This window comes from Terrapene carolina, unplaced genomic scaffold (assembly GCF_002925995.2).
Source record: "Terrapene carolina triunguis isolate 2854851 unplaced genomic scaffold, T_m_triunguis-2.0 Scaffold210, whole genome shotgun sequence".
NCBI lineage: Eukaryota > Metazoa > Chordata > Testudines > Emydidae > Terrapene > Terrapene triunguis.
Window position 1 is genome coordinate 13155845 of NW_020664561.1, and position 19890 is coordinate 13175734.

The 19890-nt window shown below is 52.6% G+C and overlaps 1 protein-coding gene across 1 annotated transcript in view; it reads left to right on the plus strand.

Moving 5' to 3' along the window:
* The window catches only part of LOC113407277 (uncharacterized protein KIAA1614-like), a 36104-nt gene extending 16491 nt beyond the window's left edge, over positions 1 to 19613 (plus strand). The window contains exons 5-11 of the mRNA XM_026655601.1: positions 1359 to 1502; positions 3850 to 5576; positions 6386 to 6554; positions 11939 to 12206; positions 14480 to 14604; positions 16382 to 16566; positions 19388 to 19613. Coding sequence (XP_026511386.1) covers positions 1359 to 1502; positions 3850 to 5576; positions 6386 to 6554; positions 11939 to 12206; positions 14480 to 14604; positions 16382 to 16566; positions 19388 to 19581 — 2812 coding nt within the window. The 3' untranslated portion in view covers positions 19582 to 19613. The remainder of the gene's footprint in view (positions 1 to 1358; positions 1503 to 3849; positions 5577 to 6385; positions 6555 to 11938; positions 12207 to 14479; positions 14605 to 16381; positions 16567 to 19387) is intronic.
* The last annotated feature ends 277 nt before the right edge of the window (positions 19614 to 19890 follow it).

Sequence of the window (19890 nt, forward strand, 5' to 3'; positions counted from 1 at the left end):
TCCTATTAGAAAGAGTCCCTCCTGCTGCACAACCCTTACTCCCTGTTGCTTCATTTTGTTTCTGCTCAGCCAGTCATCCCTGTAGTTTACAGATTATTGCTATAGTGGCAGTGCGGTGCTGTGCAGAGGGGACTGGGACTCAGGAGACCCGGGTTCAACTCCCACCTCTGCTACTGACCTGGTTGGTGATCTTGGGCAAGTCACTTCAATTATCTGTGCCTCAGTTTTCCTGTCTGTAAAATGGGGGTGATATTCCCTTTGAGATCTACAAAGGGAAAGCAGAGAGAAGTATTATTTTCACTGTGACTTATAGCGCAGCATTCTGCTGTTCTTTGGGCAAATCTACCATGCAGCTGAAGCTGTGGAGTGTGATGGGTGTGCAAAACTGCAGAAATACCAGCAACTCTGTCCCTGGAGAGCTTCTGCTTTGCTATTTCCAAATATTTAAGGTGACTTGCAAGAGATCCTTATGCAGGGTGCTGTGGTGCATTGAAAGCTGTGTAAAAATGACACTCTGTCCCTTTAAATTTCAGGGGGGTTGCTGCTCCTGCTTGCAGACTAGGGGGCTCTGTAGAATATGTGCTGCTAGGCCCAGATCCCGCTCAGCCAGCCAGCCTAGAGCAAGATGGGGGGAGTTGTGCCTCTGTTCTAGGGGGGCAGCCTGCTTTGTGTGTCTGCTTTTGTGTTCTTGTGTGTAATTGTTCTGAACTCTTAGAAACAGTCGTGTTGCATTGCAACCTTCCATTGCGAGTATACTGTTTTAATCTAACTTCTCCTTATGTATGCTGGGAACTTAGCAGTCACAGCCCCGTACTGGCAGAGGGGATGGGTGGGAGGGGACCTAGCAGGCCCTTTTCAGCTCTGGCCCATTGGTAAATAGCCACCAGAGGGACCAGCAAAAACCAGTCACCGAGTAGAAGTTTGTCTTTAAGTAAAGGTTAAACTGAGGGGGAGTGGAAACTGTGAGGGTGCATTTAATGTGGCTGGAGGTAGGCTCCTTGTCCAGGTTTTCAGGGTATTTGGCCTCAACTTGGCTTAGGCCCCTGAGAGCTGCTGCATCCACTTGTAAGGTTGTTTAGGGAATGCTCCCGTCCTTCCTTCCTCCTGTCTCTGGACAGGTCTATCACTGTGTCTTTGGAAACAGGCGCCCATGCCTGTCTTGTGAGAGCCCTGGCTTCCCCTGTTGGTGGCATAGGCTGCCCTCTAGTGCTGGCTTGCAGGCCTGCTGTGGGTCTGAGGATGCACCGTGGGTTGTTTTTCCAGGCAGAGCCGCGTCGTCCTCGTCACTGTTAAACCACCTCTAATCCTTGTTATTTTTTCTAATCCCCCCGCCTTGCTCCCCACTGGCCTGGCTGCAGGGCCTTTGTTCCCACTCAGGAGCTTGAGCTGAGCCCCAGGCATGAGCAGGCCAAGCAGCTGCTGCAGAGAGCCCGCATGAAGGCCAGGACGAGCCCTCTCCGAGCCAGCCACGACATCCTTCCTGCTGTTCCCCAGGCCAGGCGGTGAGTGCAATGCCTCGCATGTCAGTCACAGCTCCAGGGGGAATGCCAGGGGGAGGGGGCGGGAGACCTGCTTCTATTGCCAGTCTCCCTGCGGGATTCTTCTGCTTTCCTGCCTCACTCGCACGCTTAAGCATGTATGGAAATAGAACCAGACCGTGATCCTCGCTCTCATGCACAGGTGCTGGAACTAGGGGAGCTGCGGGTGCAGCTGCATCCCTGGGCTTGAAGTGGTTTCCATCATATACAGGGCTTACAGTTTGGTTCAATGGCTCTCAGCACCCCCACTGTACAAATTGTTCCCGCACCCCTGCTTTCATGTAGATGCAGATACATTAGGCATTCTGTAGCCCCGTATTTCTCAACTACCAGTCTGTGGACCGGCCCCAGTCCCTGAGATCTTCCTGACACAGTTTAGGAAGGCAGCAAGCCGGTTCCTGGTATCACAAGGGTTCAGAGACACTGCTGTAGCCTACTACACCACATAAACAAATGTCACATGCACAGCAGAAGCCTGTTACACCTTCACCGTACACATGCTCCATGCGTACCGGATAGATAACACATACAATGGATCACACACTAGTGTTGACTCTAGAGGATTTGAATGGGGTGTCATTGTTTCATTTTATGATGAGAGGCACCGACTGCAAGTTCTTGGCTCCCAGAGATCAGTTTATTTTGCCAACAATATAGAAAGGTCTCCCAGAGTAAAATAAGCTCAAGCGCTCCGGAAGATGACAGTTTTGGCTTGTGAGGTTTTAAAATTTGTTTGGTTTTGTTCCATATTAGAACAAAACCAAACCCTTTCACATGTTTTCACAAAACGGAAATGGGGTTGAAATATCTGTTTTCTGACTGAAAAGTCAGGTTTTTGATTCACGTCTCTCTTAAGGTGACCGCAGAGTCCACCCTGGACCTCCGAAACCTTACAACTGAAAACTTTGTTGAAATCAATACAGTGTATTTTGAGAGTTTTATCCAAAATGTTCTGACCAGCTCTAATAAATACGTAGCAACAGAGAGAGTCACCACTGCAACAAACCCACCTCGGATTATAGATAACGCATGTGTGTGTCTGTTAACAATCCTCACAAGTGATGTGGGCTTGGGAGATTTTGCTGATCAGCTCCGTGCCTCCGCCTGAGAGAAAGTGAATAGGGGTTAATTGAATTGCTTTAACCCTGAGGTGGAGTGTGGAAGATCCATCATGCTCGCTGAAGACTGTAGCATATAGGAATCAAGAATGAGCTAGTGAAGGGAGCTGGGAACGGAAAAGCAGGCTAACCAGGCGTGACATGTTCATACTCCATGCAGCAAGTGGAAGAGCAGCGATATTGCTTTAGAGTTCAGGCTGGCATCTGTGAATTGATAAGTGTGGCTCTGTTCTTATATACACACTTGGTTTGGGTGAAATCCCCCCCACCCCAGCTGCTGCAGATTCTGTTACTCTGCCCAAAGACAGCTCTGGGGGCAGTTAACCCCCCATTATGGTAACAGCTTAGCACTAAGGAAATCTCGATTCCTGACACACAAGGCAGCTCAGCGTCTCTCCCCTCACCTTCTGCTCTCAGGGGTGGTGGTGGGAGTGTTGTGTTTGAAATGGCCCAGGCCAGATCTGCGCCGAAGACCCTCCCACTTTCCTCCTTTATAATATTGATCCTTCAAGGCCTGTTGTCCCAGTCACCTCTGAGGGAGCCTGGCCACACCACTCCCTTGTCTGTTGAAGAGGTCAGTGTTGAGCCGTGTGTCAGGACTGCCTTTCCTGAGGGGCCCAGTGTGCTCCCCCGCACCTCCCTAGGCCAGCAGAGTCCAGAGCCAGGCATGAAAACAAACACAGGTCTCCTGCACATTACTGCCTAGCCCGGCCCCTAGGGCACCCACATCTACCCTATCTGTTCATATTGTGCTGGGGCTCCTGCTCTCCTCTGCACTTCTCACAGATTGATTTTCTGATCTGAACAGCAGCTGGACTGAGTTTGCATCCCGTTGGCCTTTAGCCCTTAACCCACTGGTCCCTTAAGATTTTCTGTCATGGTTTCAGTGGGATTTTCACCATGGGCACTGGACTTATCCCCCTGACTCTTGGTAGCAAAGGAGGGAAACTTCTTCCAAAAGGGGGTGATTTAAGGTGGATGCAGTTGCCTCCTGGGGAAAGGGAGGTGGGCTGGGTGAGGCGTGAGTCCTGGCCCTGGAATCACTCAGATGGACAAGGGTTCATTCCGCAGGGTGGAGCCATTTGCCTAGAGTACGTTAGAGTGGCAGGACTCCCTTGAAGGGAATAAAAGGGGAGGGGTGACTGGCTGGTGACTCCATAACCGTCCTCTCTGTCCTTGCGTTGCTGCATTAGGGATGCCGGCAGGAGCACCGCTCCAGATCTGAAGAAGAGCTATGCTCTGAGGGATGCGGAGGCCCACGCCAGTGGGAACCTGAGTGACTCCTCCAGTGGGGAATCCAGCTGCGGGCAGCCCAGGAAGCGAGGGCCGTCCCCATCCCGTGTGCGCTTTGAGGACGAGTCTCTCCGGGATGCTGAAGTTCGCTATTTGGAGAGGTTGCAACTGCGCCAGAAGCGGGTCTTGGACTCAGTCCTCTTGACTCTGGGCCAGAGCCCTCTGGTCTCCAAGCCAGACCTTTCAGATTACATCAACGGGGACTTCCACCGCAAGGAGAGTGGGGTCAGTAAAGCGTGCAAGGAGCAGCAGAACCGTGGGCAGGCTGCAGGGACATCCGCGCACCTGGCCAGTAGGGGGCGCTCTGAGAAGGCTGGGCCCACTGCGCTGAGTGCAGAGGGGAAGTGCAGAGCCTGTGGCTCCTACCTCAGGGGCTCAGCAGCTAATCAGAACATGGACCTCAGGGCTGATCAGACTGTTAAGCCTCTATCAGAGGGCCACAGCGTAACTCAGGAAAACAAAATAATCAGCACCGAGGCTGAAAGTGGGGAGCCAAGCGCTTCCCAGCAGGAGGTGAGAGGAAGGACTTTGGGCCCGAGGGGGTCTCCCCTCTGGATTCTTCCCTCCCGGCAGCGCGTTCACACGGAGCGGATCAGGGAGACGTACATCGGGGATGTCACATACATAGACGATGTGGACTCAGCTCTAGACAGCACCGACACGTCTGACAGCTGCAGGACTGACAGCGAAGAGGCTGGGCCAGGGAGCTCCCACCCCCAGGATGCCAGAGGCCGCTGGCCTGGCAGGCACCAAGCTCCTAGGGGAACTCGTGCTCCAGAGAAGGACCCGAGGGGCAGGAAGGCGGGGCAGGAGGAGTGCAGGGTGAATGGTGGCAGTGGAGGGACCAGGGTCTCTGACAACGTGCTTGGTACTAGCAAGGCTGTCATTGGTGAGAACGTCAGTGAGGAAAGAAACTCCAGCTTGAAGGACACCCTCGTGCTAAAAGAGGGTCAGGTGACCACGCCAACAGCCAATGGGGTAGAAGCACTTTCCAAAGGTGACCAACTCCCAGCTGCATCTCGGCTGGCTGGGAAGAATAGTGGCCGGTGTGATGCAGCGTTCGGCCCTGTCCAGCAGGGGCATGCCCACCCTCCGCCCCCTGCCCAGGGTCAGCCGTCAGCACAGTCAATCCCAGGCAACAGAGGCACACTGGAAAGCTGTGCCCCCGCCCCTCAGCCAGCTAACAACTTCAGCCAACCCAGACCGGCAACAGGCATCTCCCAACAGCAAGCAAAGCAGGGGGCACCATGCTACAACTTGCTGGCTCGGGTCCCTGTCCCACCGCTGACTGGGAAAGCTTCCTCCCCTGTGCCTTACAGGAAGGCCGTCCTGACGGGTAGCTACAGGCTGACAGGCCATGAAACTGGGCGCCTGGACCAGACCAGTGACCTGGTGACTCGGCCCACTTCTCCTCCCGGCAAGTGCGGGTCTGTGCCGGAGGAGCAGAACAGCCAGCACAGCCCGAAAGTGCTTTCTAAGGGCCGACTCCTGGCCTTGTCCACCAATAACTGCAACAACACACGGGCCAAGCGCCAGCATGATGGCCAGGCTGCTAGCGCATCTCTGAGCCACGGAGAGCGGGCCATGAGTGTCCAGAAACTGCCTGCTTCCTTGGGAGAGAGTAAAGGTAAGATGGGCTTATTGCTGCTGGCCCCTTAGTGACATGGCTGTGTTATGCCTATCCTCTGTGCTCTGAGCTGGCTTCCCACTGGGCTCTCATAAGCACTGTCTGATTAGCTCTGGCCACTTCCCTGCCTGCTCTCGGGACAGGTGAGCGAGCTCCGGTGCTCCTGCGGACAGTCTCAAGATATGAACTTCGCAGCAAGGGAAGTAGTGGGCTCTCAGAGTAGAGATTCTTCACTGGTAAAACCTGCCCTCCCTTTGGCAGCTCACCAATGCCTGAACATGCTGGTCATCAGGCTGCGGTGCCAGGATCACACATTTGCTGTGCTTGGGGATAAGACTCGGGGGAGGGGGGGGGCGGTGGTTCCGCCAGCTGGGTGAGGCTGGCTAATATGGGAATGGTGCTGGTTGCTCCCCAATCCAAGACAGACGTTAAAGAACTGGAGGAGGCAGAGAGGGGTTACTGTCATCCATGGGTGAAGGGAGAGTCCCAGGTGCATGGCATGAGTCCGCTCAGCCAGCTGAGATGGGAGCCACCCACTGCGGGACAGGAGAGGTTTCGGGGATGGGTATCTGGGGAGAGACTAGACCCTCTAAATGAAAAGGAGGTACTGGCAGCTCCATTTCAATGGGGATCTAGGAAGAGTAGTGAAAACTATCCCTGTTCCTGCAGTACAGTGGGTCGGGCTGAGTGAGGTCTGCGTCTCTGCTGACTCCAATAACTGGGTCGAACTCACCTTCCTGTTGTGGAAGCAGAGCCTGTTTCTGAACCAGCCAATAGGTGCTTGTCTGACTGTGTTGCTGTCATGATAGGTCCATCCTCAGCAGCAGCTCCCTCTGCTGCTCCCAGCACCGTCAGCTCAGTGGGCATCATCCTCTCCCTGGCAGCTGATGAGACCGAGCCCACCCAGGCTGGTCGATTACCCAGTGGGGAAGCGCCAGTGTCTGGGTCACAGCAAGCAAAGCCGTTCTTGGAAGGGAGGTGAGTAAATATACAGCAAGCTCCCCGCTCTGTAACCACATCAGTGGAAGGGCTTTGAGCTGTGGAGGGGAGCGGCTGGGCGTTGGGCTGATTCCTGCTTCTGTAAACTGCACAGCTCCTTCTGTAGCTGCAGAAGTTAGCAAGTAACGACCCTCGGGGTCTATGGATGGGCTTGTTTTGTGCCTGGTATACAGAGCGATGCTTGTGACCATGGAGGTGGCAAATAGAAGAGAGAGACTGGCAACCCACGTACTGGCAGCTCCGCCTGGCAGTGGGGTCGTCAAAGCAGGCAGGGGTGTGGCAGTTAGGTCCCCAGGCCTAAGACACACCCATCTGCTGATAATGAGGCGCTATGCATATGTAAATACCTGTCATCCTCTGGTCCCCCTTCAGAGGGAGTTGGGAGCAGCTGTTTGACCAGAGGGGGTCAGCAACCTTTCCATTCTCCAGATCTGCAGCCCCTTTCCGGTTCCCTGGCTCTTTGTTCCCCCAGCTGCTGCTAGCAGGATAGCACTGCTTACTGGCTGGCACAGCTGTAGCTGCTAATTGGTGGGGAGCCAGCCTTCCAGTATTAAACCTTCCCCTGCTGCTTCTGCTCTCCCATCCATGTACCTGCCCATCTCTTCTCCTCTATCAGCCTCTCCTTGGTGTCCCTGCTCTCCCTAAAGCTGGCCAGGAACTTCCTGTTCCCCACTGTTACTTCCCCCAAAAGCTGCTGCTGCTGTTACCCAGGATATCCCTCAGCCAGTATGCATTTCTCCCCTTCCTGTCCACATCCCAGAATGCTAGAAATAAATACTTCAGTGAAGACATGAAGGGGTTAATTGTACCTGATCGTGAGTCATGGTGTTCATTGTAGACCCAAATGGATCTCTGATCAGCTTCGAGAGGTTTTCAGTGCCCCCACTGCTGATACTGTGGTGTCTTTGCCCTTTTCTTTGTGCCCTTTAATGAAAGGATCTTCCCAGCTTCTTCCATCCCTAATGTTTTTCTTTGTTCTCTACCACTCCTCCCCAAATTGTAGTTTCTGCCACTTAGTTTAAAGGCTAGTGTTGCTCCTTCAGGCCTGGGAGAGTTTGAAATTTACCTGGGAGTCTTTCCACTGTTTGAACAGCCCACCTTGGTGTGGGGTAGGAAAGTGGAGCCAAACTGTGGTGGTCTCTTGTGGCAACGGCAATTTAAAGCACTGTCAGAGTCTTACCTACACACCTGCCTGCCCATAGAAGGGGCCACCTCTCCTGCATATACCCATACTGCTTATGTTCATTGTTGTCTGTCAGCAGGGCCTGTCACAGCCCCGGAATCCCACCCAGATGTTGGGTTCCTTGCAAGTTAATCCAGGTGCCATCAGGCATGCATGATGGGTGTGGTCTGTGCAGGGAGGTGTAATCTGAGCAGTTCCCACTGAAATGTTGCCATCACCTAATCTAATATCCTACAGCAGCATCACAGTCATCACTAAGGGGCTTGTATCTTAGCTTTGATGACAGGGTGTCAGGAGATATGGGTTGTATTCCCATCTGCCACTGACTCAGTGACCTTGGTCTGTGGTGATGGGGGCTGATTTTGAGCAGCCACAACCTCGGGGAAGTCACTGTGTGAGGCATGTGTTCAGCACCTCTGAAAACCTGGCTTTTCTGTCCTCCAGTAGCATGGGGATCATTCCGATCTACCTGTGGCTGGGCAAAGAGCCAAGCAGGGAAACACTGGGACAAGGAGCTGGGGAGGGGTCGGGCTTGGGGAGACTGAGTTTGGATGAGGAGCCTGGGAGGAAGACTGGGACCCAGTGCAAGGGACAATCAGGGTGGGGGATGACTGGAGGCCAAATGGGTTGGGGAGAAACAGGTAAAAGGAGGAGCTGGGAGTGGGAAACTGAGACAGGCTGTGCAAGGAGACTGGGACATGGGGGAGAGACTGGGACGTGGATGAGAAGCCTGAGGAATGGAGATTGGGACTGACTATGTGAGGAGAATGGGACTGGGACAAGGAGCTGGGGTGGGGAACAGAACACAGACAGGCTGGAAGGGATGGGGCAGAAGGGGTTAAGCGTGGGGGGTCAAACAGAAGGGTCTGACCAATAGAGCACCCTCCCATCCACAGCCCGGACTGGAAATTGCTCTGATGTCCGCAAATATCTGTGAAACCCACTGGCAAAGTACGTGTCCTCCGCCTCTAGTTCGCAGAGAGGATGACAACCTACTACTGCTATCAGTTACTCTGTTCCCTTAAATAGCAGAGATCTGTGATGTGAATCTAAAGGTTCCAACCCTGCTGATGAACTGTGCAGGTTCTGTGTGACTCTACATGATAGAATTTGTGTTTTTGGTTTGTTTCCTAGTAACCTAGGAAATTACACACACACACTATGTTAAAAGAACATTATTCAAGTTGTAAAGTCAAGGACTCAAAAGTTAGAAATTCCAGAATTAAGACAACATTAATGTGGCCCCCTTCTGCACATGCATTATGTTAGTCTTTAATTACATGATTACATGCTACTGTTTCCACAAGACCCTTGACTCGTTTATTGCACAGGATCAACCTGCTTCTAGGGGTGAATCCCAATTGTGTAGTGAATGAGGAAGAGAGAGGATGGTCTCATGGTTAAAACAGTTGGATAATGTCCTGGAGAATTGGGTTCTAGCCCTGCCTCTGCCAAAGAGTTCCTATGTGATGCTAGGCAAGTCAATTCAGTGTTTCTCAACAATGGGTCTAAGTTCCCTCTAAGCTGCGCGGCCACACAGCTGCCTATTAAACCCCGCGCAGGGGCTCAGGGCTGGAATGGGGAGAGGTGCCCCTCCCCACCCGCCCCAGTACGGACCTGCCTCCGCCAGGGGAGAGGAGCCCCTCCCTCGGCCCGGCCCAAGCCTGCACCTGTCTCGGCCGGGAGAGGAGCCCCTCCCTCGGCTCGGCCCCAGCATGGGCCTGCTTTGCCCGGGGGGGTGGAGCCGCCCCGTCGGCCCGGCCCCAGTGTGGACCTGCCTCGGCCCGGGGAGAGGAGCCCCTCCCTCGGCCCAGCCCTGGCCCACCGGAGCTGCTGTGGCTGGGGAGAGGCACCTCTCCTCCAGCCCCGAGCTGCTGTGGCAAGAAAGGGCTAGGGGGAGTCATCTCTTCCCACCGCAGCCCCAGGGCAGCCTGCACCCCAAACCTCTCATCTGTGCCCCCCACCCCATCCTCTGCTGCAGCCCTCCTGCACCCCAAACCCCTCATCCCCAGCCCCATCCCAGAGCCTGCACCCCCAGCCAGAGCCCTGAGCCCCCTCCCACACTCCGAACCCCTTGGCTCCACCCCCACCACATGAATTTTGTTATGTGCACCAATATGGAGGTGACGTGTCACATATCACCTCCATATTGGTGCACATTCCGCACATGGACGTAAAAAATTAGAGGGAACACTGGCCACAGCCCCCAGGAGAGTGGGAAGGGTCCCGAAAGGCAATCGGGTGGGGGTGGGGAGGTGTGGCATTGACTATTTTATTACAGTCTAAAGCAGACAATCTCGCTTCCCACACACTCTTACCCTTCAAGGTCAAGCTCTCTACCTCTCAAAAGTCAGGGATAAATTATATAGGCTGATCCTTGCTGTCACTGCTATATTTTTACTCTGATAAAAGGAGGGGGGTTGTGAAAATATCTGACTTTGAACAAGGGGTTGCCAACTTGAAAAGGTGGAGAAACACTGACTTAAACCGAGCTTTTCACAGGTGGTCACTGATTGTGTGTTCCTCGTTTTCTGGGTGCCCGACGTGAGACCCTGGGGGCTGATTTGCAGAAGGGCTGAGTACTCATAGCTGCAGCTGGATTCAACAGGAGCTGTGTTTTGAACATACAAAGTGCCATAGAACACCAAGTCCTCTGAAAAATCAGGTCCTAAGGGTCTCAAATTTGGTACCCAAAATTAGTGGACACCTTTGACCTTAATCTCTCTGCCTCATTTCCCTCTCTGTGTCTGTCCCCTATCTGTAAAATGGGAATAATACCACCTCATCTCACAGAGGTGTTGTGAAAAAAAATCAGTTGATGTCTGTAAAGCACTCAGATAGTGTAGTGATGAGTACCATAGAGAGCCTGTGAGGAACTACTAATTCTGTCTTCAGAGCAGGGTTTGAACAGTATGGAGTAAATAAGGCCTGGGGACACTCGCTGAACAGTGAGGCTAAAACAAAATATTGAATAGATGCTAGTTAAGTGAACACCACCCATCCTGTGTGCTGAATGAGGCAGGGGCCCCATGAAAAAATAGTATGTGACCACGTATTTAAGTATGCACAAGGGAGCCGAATCAGGGTTGCCCAGGCAACATTCATTCTGGCATTTCCTAATTTTTGAGTGTTTTACTTCAACCTAATATAATGTTATTTTAATGCAGATTATTTGTATGTAATTTATTGTTACATTGTACAATATTCTCCATTATTCCTTGTGATCTTTCTTACGAGGGGAGTCTGGATGTTTTACTCATGGCAGGTTAACAGTCTAGTTTGTAACGTTTACCTTGAAATACATTTGCCTTTTAAAAAAACCTGTGTTTTTCTCTGGGTTTCCCAGAGCTGATTCTCATATAAGTTAACCTCCCCCCAACCTCCGGCCCCTGCCGGCTTTTAGGAACTGAATAGTTTACAGGGCTTAAAAGCCAGAGAAAGCATTGACACAAACCTCAAGGATTTCTTTTCACTAACAATTTTGTGTGCGCGTGCTCCATTTCTGTTCCCCAAGCTGCAGGTTTGAGGCTGAAGAATCTGGTGGTTTCTGCCCATTCATGTATCTGTTTTTAATTTTGATCATGCATAAGTCTCACCCCTGTGTAGACACCCATCAGAAACCAGGTGCTGACATTGTTTTCATAGCTAGAGTCTGTGCACCAAAGCCAAGCTAAGTGATTTTTCCATTCACTGTCATGCAGGGGAGCCACTTTATTTCCTTTTTACTCTGTATGTTTTACATTGCAACACTGGCAACATCCACGGCTGCTCTTCTTGGGTTTTAGCGAATGTAGTGCTGGTGAAAGTCCTTCCCTGTCAGAACACAGGGACAATGGCTGTGTAGGCTTTCTCTGTGCTGCTGTGCCCTGCTGGCACTGCCACATGAGACGGGAGTTCTGCCTCTCTGCTGAGATGGCCAGGAATGTGGCTTTGGGGATATGAACACCAGCTTATTAAGAACTGGACCCGTCAAGTCATTTCACACAAGCCACCAAATACATCCACCGGACCCTGTGTGCGTGTGTCTTTGCTGCAGGATTCTGCCGTGCCACTTGAAACTGTTCATGTGTTGATGCTCTTAGTAAAACAAACCCCTCACCTGCTGTTCTCTTTTAGTGGAACCTAATCCTGGCTGCAAACTCTGACATCTCTATTGAAATGGAAACCACTTGTCTTTTAGCAAACCGCTGGATGCCCACCCAGAGCCAAAGAAGCCGTCGGCCTCTGCAGCAAGCAGGAAAGGAGGGGGCTCTTCCGCATCGGGGCTGAAAAAGTTCTTCTGCACCCTCAGCCAGAGCACCAAGCAGAAACTGGGCAGGTTCCGGTGCTACAGCATGCATCAGATTCCTGCCGAGGCGCCAAGCCTGGCTCCACCCCCAAGAGCCAAGGCAGATGCCACTGATTGCTCTAATTTGAAGAAAGCACCTTCCCTGCAGTCACTGCGCCTGGTGAGTCCCAAGCGCGACTCTGTACATGCTGCAGGTCTGGCAGTTGTGAGATCCTTTACAATGGAGGCAGAACGTAGGGTCTGTGCATGGCTTAGATTGGACAGAGCACTGGGGAATATAGCGTAGTAGGGAACAATCCTGTGCTGGGTGTGATTCCCAGCTCTGTGACCACGGGGCATGTCACTTTACCTTTCTGTGCCTCAGTATTCCCTTATGTAAAATGGGAGTTAGGACGCTTACCCTCCTTCCTAGAGGAAGTGCATTGAGATCTGCGAAGAACAACGCTATATCATCATAATCCCTAGGTTTTACAGCAGTCTTCACCACTGGATCCCAAAGCACTTTACAAAGGAGTACAGTAACATTATCCTCATGTTAAAGGTGGGGAAACTGAGGCACAGAGGGGGAAGGGACTTAACCAAGATCACCCAGCAGCAGAGCCAGGATTAGAATCCAGGTCTCCTGAGTACCCACTAGACCATACTGCAGAGATGCACCATTTACGTCTGACCTACTCTGTTCTTTCCTTTGAAGAGTATGCAGGCTGCTGCAGCTTGAACTGACTTTGAGAGAGCTTTGCACTACCAGCCTTAAGCGCACCCCTGTCCGTTCACATCCTGCCAATCTGCCCCACTGTGTTGTGCACACAGACTGTGGAGTGAAGCTTACAAGAAAATTAGTCAGCACAGCTGAACCTGTGCCACAGGCATAGCAGAGGGGAAGAGAAGAGCTGGGGAAGTGTAACAGAATAAGGTAGAAAGAAGAAGATGGAAGAGTGTAGTGGGGGTGGGGAACGGACAACTGAGTGTGCTCATGCGTGTATGTGTGCACGCGTGCATAGATCACTCAGGCTGGGTTCAGTCACACTTTCTGCATAGTCCTGGCTGATTGGGCCTTTTCAGGGTCAGACATACCCAGGCCCAGGAGGGCACTGGAGCCGGGAGGATGGTCTATAACCTAATCTGTTTGCAGCCTTTAATTATATGGAGTTGAGATACTGATCCGAAAATGAAGTCCCTTTGCTAATGTAATTGGCCCAAAGCCCCTCCAGTCCCACTGGGGCCCTGTGTAACATTGCTCCCAACAAGCGCTGAGCAGTCCAGGATGGCTGAGGGAATTTTATGAAAGCAAGCCTCATCAGACTCCTTCAGGGGTGCACAGTTTCTGAGCTAACCTGGAAGGGTGTGTGAGCTGTCTTCAAACACCATTAAATCTGTGCTTGCTTGTGATTATAAAAGCAAGACAGCCCAGTGCTTCTTTGGAAGGCATTGATCATAGAGTCATAGAAATGTAGGATGAGAAGGGACCTCGAGAGGTCCTCTAATCCAGCCCCTGCACTGAGGCAGGGCCAAATAAACCTGGACCATCCCTGACAGGTGTTTGTCCAGCCTGTTCTTATAAACCTCCAATGATGGGATTCTACGGTCTCCCTTGGAAGCCTATTCCAGAGCTTCACTGTCCTTATAGTTAGAAAGTTTTCCTAATATCTAACCTAAATCTCCCTTGCTGGAGATTAAGCCCATAACACCTCTACCTCAATATAAAGTGACCCGATATAACACGAATTTGGATACCATGCGGTAAAGCAGTGCTCCGGGGGGGGGGCAGGGCTACGCACTCCGGTGGATCAAAGCAAGTTCAATATAATGCGATTTCACCTATAACGCGGTAAGATTTTTTGGCTCCCGAGGACAGCATTATATCGAGGTAGAGGTGTACTTCTTGTCTTACCTTCAGTGGACATGGAGAACAATTGATCACAGTCCTCTGTACAACAGACCATAATATATATATGAAGACTGTTATCAGGTCGCCTCCCCCTTGTCTGTCGTCTTTTCTCAGGACTAAACATGTCCAGTTTTTTAACCTTTCCCCACAGGTCGGGTTTTCTAAACCTTTATCATTTTTGTTGCTCTCCTCCAGATTCTCTCCAGTTTATCCCCATCTTTCCTGAAGTGTGGTGCCTAGAATTGGACACACTACTCCAACTGAGTAGAGCAGGACAAGTACCTCCCAGGTCTTACATCTGACACTCCTGTTAGTACATTTGTTAATACAGCAATGCTGGAGAGGTGGAAGAAACCGAGGTTGTTTTTCTTCCTCTGTTGATTTTTATGGTTTTCAGAGGGTTCAAGAGGGATCAAGGGGATTTGGGGTTTCAAATGCTGGTCACTTGGGAGCTCCCTGAGCGTCCCCTTCTGGCAAAAGACACTTTTGCTTGGATTTTCTTCCAGAACTACTTCTGGCTTTCAGTACTCTCATTCTCCCACTAGGTGTCGCCCTTCTGCCAACTGAGGAAAGCCTCTTCGGCACAGAACCTGCATTCTCTCCTGGGCAAGGCTGACCGTTCCAGCTTTTATCTGGAGGGCAAGCCAGGGGAAAGCAAAGCAGCTGACAGGTAGGAATGTGGGAGGGCCAGGGGCGCTCCCAGTTCACCCCACTCCAGATCTCTGCTGATGTTTAATTGTTCTGAGAATGCTGACGGTACCGATCTGCGATGGAGGTTGCAGCTGGCGCTGGGTGATAGTGTTCTACGTTAGTCTGTAATACAAGTTTATTCCACTAGTGGTGATGCCAATGCAGTAGTAAATAATTGATTATTGAGCTCTGTCTGTGTGCTTGGTGCTGCACAAAGCCTGGCACAAGATATGGTCCTTGCACACTGAGCAGTTCTGTTGCAAACCAGCGTGGACATCACTTTATTTCAGGTACGCTGGGTTGTGTGCGGTTCTTCTTGGGGAGGTTCTGGTAAGGAGCCAAGCTTGGGCCTGTCTGTAGGGGGTCTGAATGTGTTGACGGAGGAGTTCCCAGTGCATGGGGCAGCTTGGAAGAAGGTGCCAGTGTAATAAGGGTGATGCACAGGAGTGCTGGGAGGAGTCTCTATTGGTTGGCCCATGCCACATGACCTGGGTCAAGGTTCCAAAGAAATGCCCCAGTCACATGCCAGGGCTCCATCTCCAGTGGGTACTATTACACCCGGGGAAAGAGCAAAAGGGGCCAAGAAGCCCTTTAGGAGATTGGCTGCGCTGGGAGGGGGACAAAAAGGGAGAAATAAGAGCAGAAATGCAGGTGGGGCAGAACTGTGCAGGGCATCAGAGGGGAGACCAGGGAGACACTGTTACTGTGATGCCAAAGGGCTGGCAGGGGAAGCCAGCAAAGGGAGCTGAAGAGGGATATGATACTCTGAGTGGGAGGAGAGGAAGATGCAGCGCTTGCTCCCCAAGGCACATTAAATGCCATAGAAATTATTTCACCGCCGCGGTGTAGTCACCTCCGGGCTGGATGCTGGCGGACAGCACAGTACTGAGGGCCTGGGGGATGATTGAGCCAGGCACAGTGAGGGAGACTCTTATGCTTGCAAAATGTGGTGCTGGATTTTTAACGTCCGTGCAGAACAGACAGGACCCTAGTTCCAGACAATCTGAAAGACCTCGCACCTGCTTGGAATTCTGCCTAGCTGCCTCCAAAGGGTGAGTTACCCCTGAGGAGCTGGCTCCAGGAAGGCCTTGCAAACGTCATGCCTAGATTGCTAAAACCTCCATTCTGGGTGCATTGGAGAGCAGCAGACACAGAACTCGGATTTGGAAGCGGCCGCTTGTTAGCGTGAGCGCTGATTGGATTGGTCCGCTGTGGGTGGGAGGGTCTAATGAAGAGAGATGGGATGAAATGAAGGAAAGGAAAATCCAGGTAAATATCAGGGGAAACTTTGTAAGTGTGTGACCCGCTAGCCTATGGGGAAGTGAAGGGAGCACCATTGCTGGAGCCAATTGAAACAGGGTTGAACAAAGGCCTGGAGACAGTGGGCGGAGAGTGAGACAACCCTGCCTGGGCTCCTGAGGGATGGCCTTAGAGGGTCTAATGCTGCAGGTCTCTTCCATTTCTAATTTCCAGGAGTCTCCCCTTGGTTAAGATCAGGGTCTCCTCTGCCTTGAAACCGGAGAACCAAGGGGAAGTCCTTATTAGGTAGGAACAATTCAAGCACTTGCCTCAGGCTCCTTAGAGTGCAAGTTGGACTTGAACCTGTGACCCTGAGATGAAGGATCTGTCTGAAGCTTTAGGCCTCAGCCCTTTACTCCCTGTAGCTTAGATATTACACCTCCTTGCTCCAAGGGTGGTGGGTTCTTTGCTCCACATAGCAGTAACGTTCCCTCTGGCTCGGTCCCTTCTCCCCCCAGGAAAGCAGGTGCCCCGCCCCGGCGTTCCCTCAGCGTGGATGACATTGGCGCCCCTGACTTGGTGCGAACAGTCGGGCGGGTGGTAGAAGTCTTCCCGGATGGAACCAGCCAGCTGGAGCTGCAGCGCCCCCCACAGGGCACTTTTGGGTTCCGTGTCTCCTCAGGGAATGGTCGACCTGACACAGGTACCTGCAGTGAATAGTCACGTGGGGCTTTATAGCAGCACCATCAAGTAGCTTTTATGGTTTGTTTCAGCTTCCTGAGACCTTAAAAATACGCCCCCCCCCCCCAGCACCTGCTTAGTGCTGTTAGTCCCAGCCTGCCTGGTGTGTGTGCCCGGCTGAAAACCCTGGCTTGTCTCCCCTTTGGGGCTGCGGCACAGCTTTGAGAATGGCATGTGTTAATACACTACTGCTGGAAGGGAGCTGGGCTTTTCCTGTGGTGTGTTACCCAGCTTGGACTGGGAGCAATTGACATTGCTGGGGTGGGGAGCAATGAAACCGTGACCCCCCTGCAGCTTTATGGGACAAGAGGTGGAGAGAAGCCAGTCAGTCTGCTCAGTGCTCAGGGTCGCTGGCCCTGGTTGGGGGAGCCTGGACAAAGACAGCAGTGTGACCTACGGGCAGCCAGTCTCAGGCTTAGGAATGTTTTGGGTGGGAGCAAATTCCACAAGTGGGGCCTCTGTAGCAGCGCCCTACTTCTGGCGTCCCCTGAGCATCACCCCTGGGACATGGCAGCCCAGGGCAGTAGAGGTGGCTGCCTTAGCCTGCTGCAAGGGGTCTTGCACCTTCCTGTAAAGCAGCTGTTGCTGGCCCGTGTGGAACACTGGGCACGCACTGGATGGCCCCTGGGCTGACTCAGCCTGGCAGTTCCTGGGCTGTCTGCTTGTCAGCAGAGTAGTAGAGCTCCCAAAACACCCCATCTAGACCTCTCATCCTTAACCTCCTCTGCTGGGATGGGGGAAAGCGCCTGTGTCTGGGGCCAGCTGTCTCTATAAATCCCCATGGAGCCCTGGAGTGCCACCCTGGAAAGCAGCCCTCAGGCAGTAGCGGGCTCTGGGACCTCCACCAGTCTCAGGCTAGCCCTTTGCTATTGGAGTCCCCCTGCTAAATCTCTTCCCCATTCCAAATAGAGAAGAGCCCCCTGAAATGGGGAAGGCTCAGGGCCTGACTGAGTCCAGACATTCCAGGGTTCTTCCCGGCCGGGCTCCTGGCAGTGTTGCAGTGCATCTGGCTCCTGGCATCAGGTAGGTGGGCTCCAGGAGGAGGCCGGCATTTGATTTAACCAGCCTTGACTTTGGATACTATATTCCAGTAAGATGTTTAGTGAATTTATTGCCATGACAGTTCTGTAGCCCCGACTCCTCGGTTTATCCACAGAGCGGGTCTGGCGAGCAGCCCTGCCGGGTGCCTCAAACCTGACCATCCTGGGCTCTGGAGGTAGCTCCTTCTGCACCGCTGCAGTCCTTGGCCTTTCAGCTGAGACTCAGAACAAGGATAGCCATTCAGAGCCCCCGGGGGAAGAGAAGGAAAGATGGCTATTAAGGACTTGCATACACCCAATGGCTGAAGAGCTCTTTAAAGAGGGCCAGTGAGTCTCAGCCTGTTCTGCACCAGGACCCCTCTCCCATTGGGCAGGGTGGTCGTGACCCCCGGGCTCAGACCCCCTGACTATGGCGGAGTTCCCCTTACAGACTGGCGTGGGGCTGGGGCTGTGCGGATGTGAGTGCTGCGGGTGAATGCACTGCAGCTCTTGGCAGGCGCGGCGAGGATGTTTTCATGTTTCTCTTTTCCCATCTGTTGTGTGTGTGCTTTGCTGCTTGCTTCCCCCATCGTGTTGCACGTTTGATGTTTATTTGCACAGGGGAGATGCCACACCCCCATACGGACAGTTAGGGACTCGGATCGGACAGTTGGGGACTCAGATCGGCACTTGCTGCAGTGTAGCAGCAAGGAATGGCCAACAGGTGGCCTGCAGGCAGGGATGGATGGCCAGTGATGGTCCTGCGGTCTGTGGCCTAAGCCCCTCTCAGCATCCCTGTCCTACCTTAGGAAATTAACATGAGGGCTTGCCTGGTGCTGGTAATGAGCGGTGGAGGTCTGTACCTTTGTCGCTGCTTCCAAATTCAGCCCAAATTACAGACACGGGGTGGTTTGGCGGCCGATGTGCAGTAAGTGGTGGCTGTGGTCCCATTGCTAGTAGACGTGTGTGATTTCAGAGATTTCAATGCCCCAACAGGCACCCTTATTGGCAGTGTTGCTTCAGAGGCCATCAATTGAGCGAGCATGAAAACTGAACCCCTCTCTGACTGCGAGTGCTCACTGTTGGAACAGTGTGGGCCAAAGGTTTTTAGTGAACTTGCAGCTTATCCAGATCCCTCTGTGGCTTGGTGCACCATGGGGTCTTGGATCGCTCCAGATCCTGGCCTCATAATCTGGCATGCTGTGAAATTTGGAGTGAACAGGAAGGTCAGAAATTCGAAGCAGCGGGGGTCAGTCGCATGTGCAGGGAATGTGTGCTCTGAGCAGATAGTTTATTTTTATTGTTGTGCTGGCCAAAGGTCCAAGTTGGGCCCCATTGTGCTGGCCCTAAATGTCTTACAAGCAGAAGAATATCCCTGTGTGCGCTGATTTGGTTTTCCACCTTAGTGAAATGCCACAGTGAGAATTTCCATTCTCCTAACTGGTCCGATCGCAGAGCTTTCCCAATCTGTCTTCTAGCATAACTCTAGATTTGCCTTAGTCACCTGCTCTTTGAAGAGCTGGCCTGAAAACACCTGCCTGGTTCTGACTAGATGGAGACCAGAGAGTTGTACCCAATACTCACAAAGGAAGAGCAGCTAGGCCAAAGTGACCTAAGCAATGGTCTGTTTGCAGTGTGCAACATTAGCAACAGCAGGAGCTGAGAGGAAGGGTAGGAGTTGGTGCAGGGGTCCTAGTCCTAGGAAGCTGCACCTTACTCTCTGCATAACTGGGGCACTGAGTGGGCTCTCTATTTGCCTTGCAGGCATCTATGTCCAGGAGATGGCAGACACCAGCACAGCCAAGCTGTACGCAGGACTCCTTGGAGTGGGGGATGAGATCCTGGAGGTGAACGGTGCCAAGGTCACCGGGCTTGGCCTGGCCCACATCAGCGAATTGCTGTTATGGGCCGACACCCTGTCCATCCGAGTGCTCAAGCAGAGACCCACCAAGCGGTAGCATGGAGGAGGCCAGGGTCGTGCCTGGTTGCACCCAGGAAGCATGATGCTACGCAGTGTTCAGTGGCCTCGCTGAACAAGGATTGACCTGCATGTGGGTGAAGCCCCTGCTGCCTCATGGGGCGCTGCAGGGACACAGTCCTTGGCACGGAGCCCAACTCCCGCTGCTAGGAGATGCCTTTATGACCGGAAAGATACCTGATGCCACAGGCAGCGCTGTGTCTCCGTGTCGGGGACCTTTCTGTGCTAAATAGTGAGTGTGTGCAAAGTTGTGACTGACAACGCGGATCCCTGTCTGTGGCCAAGGGAC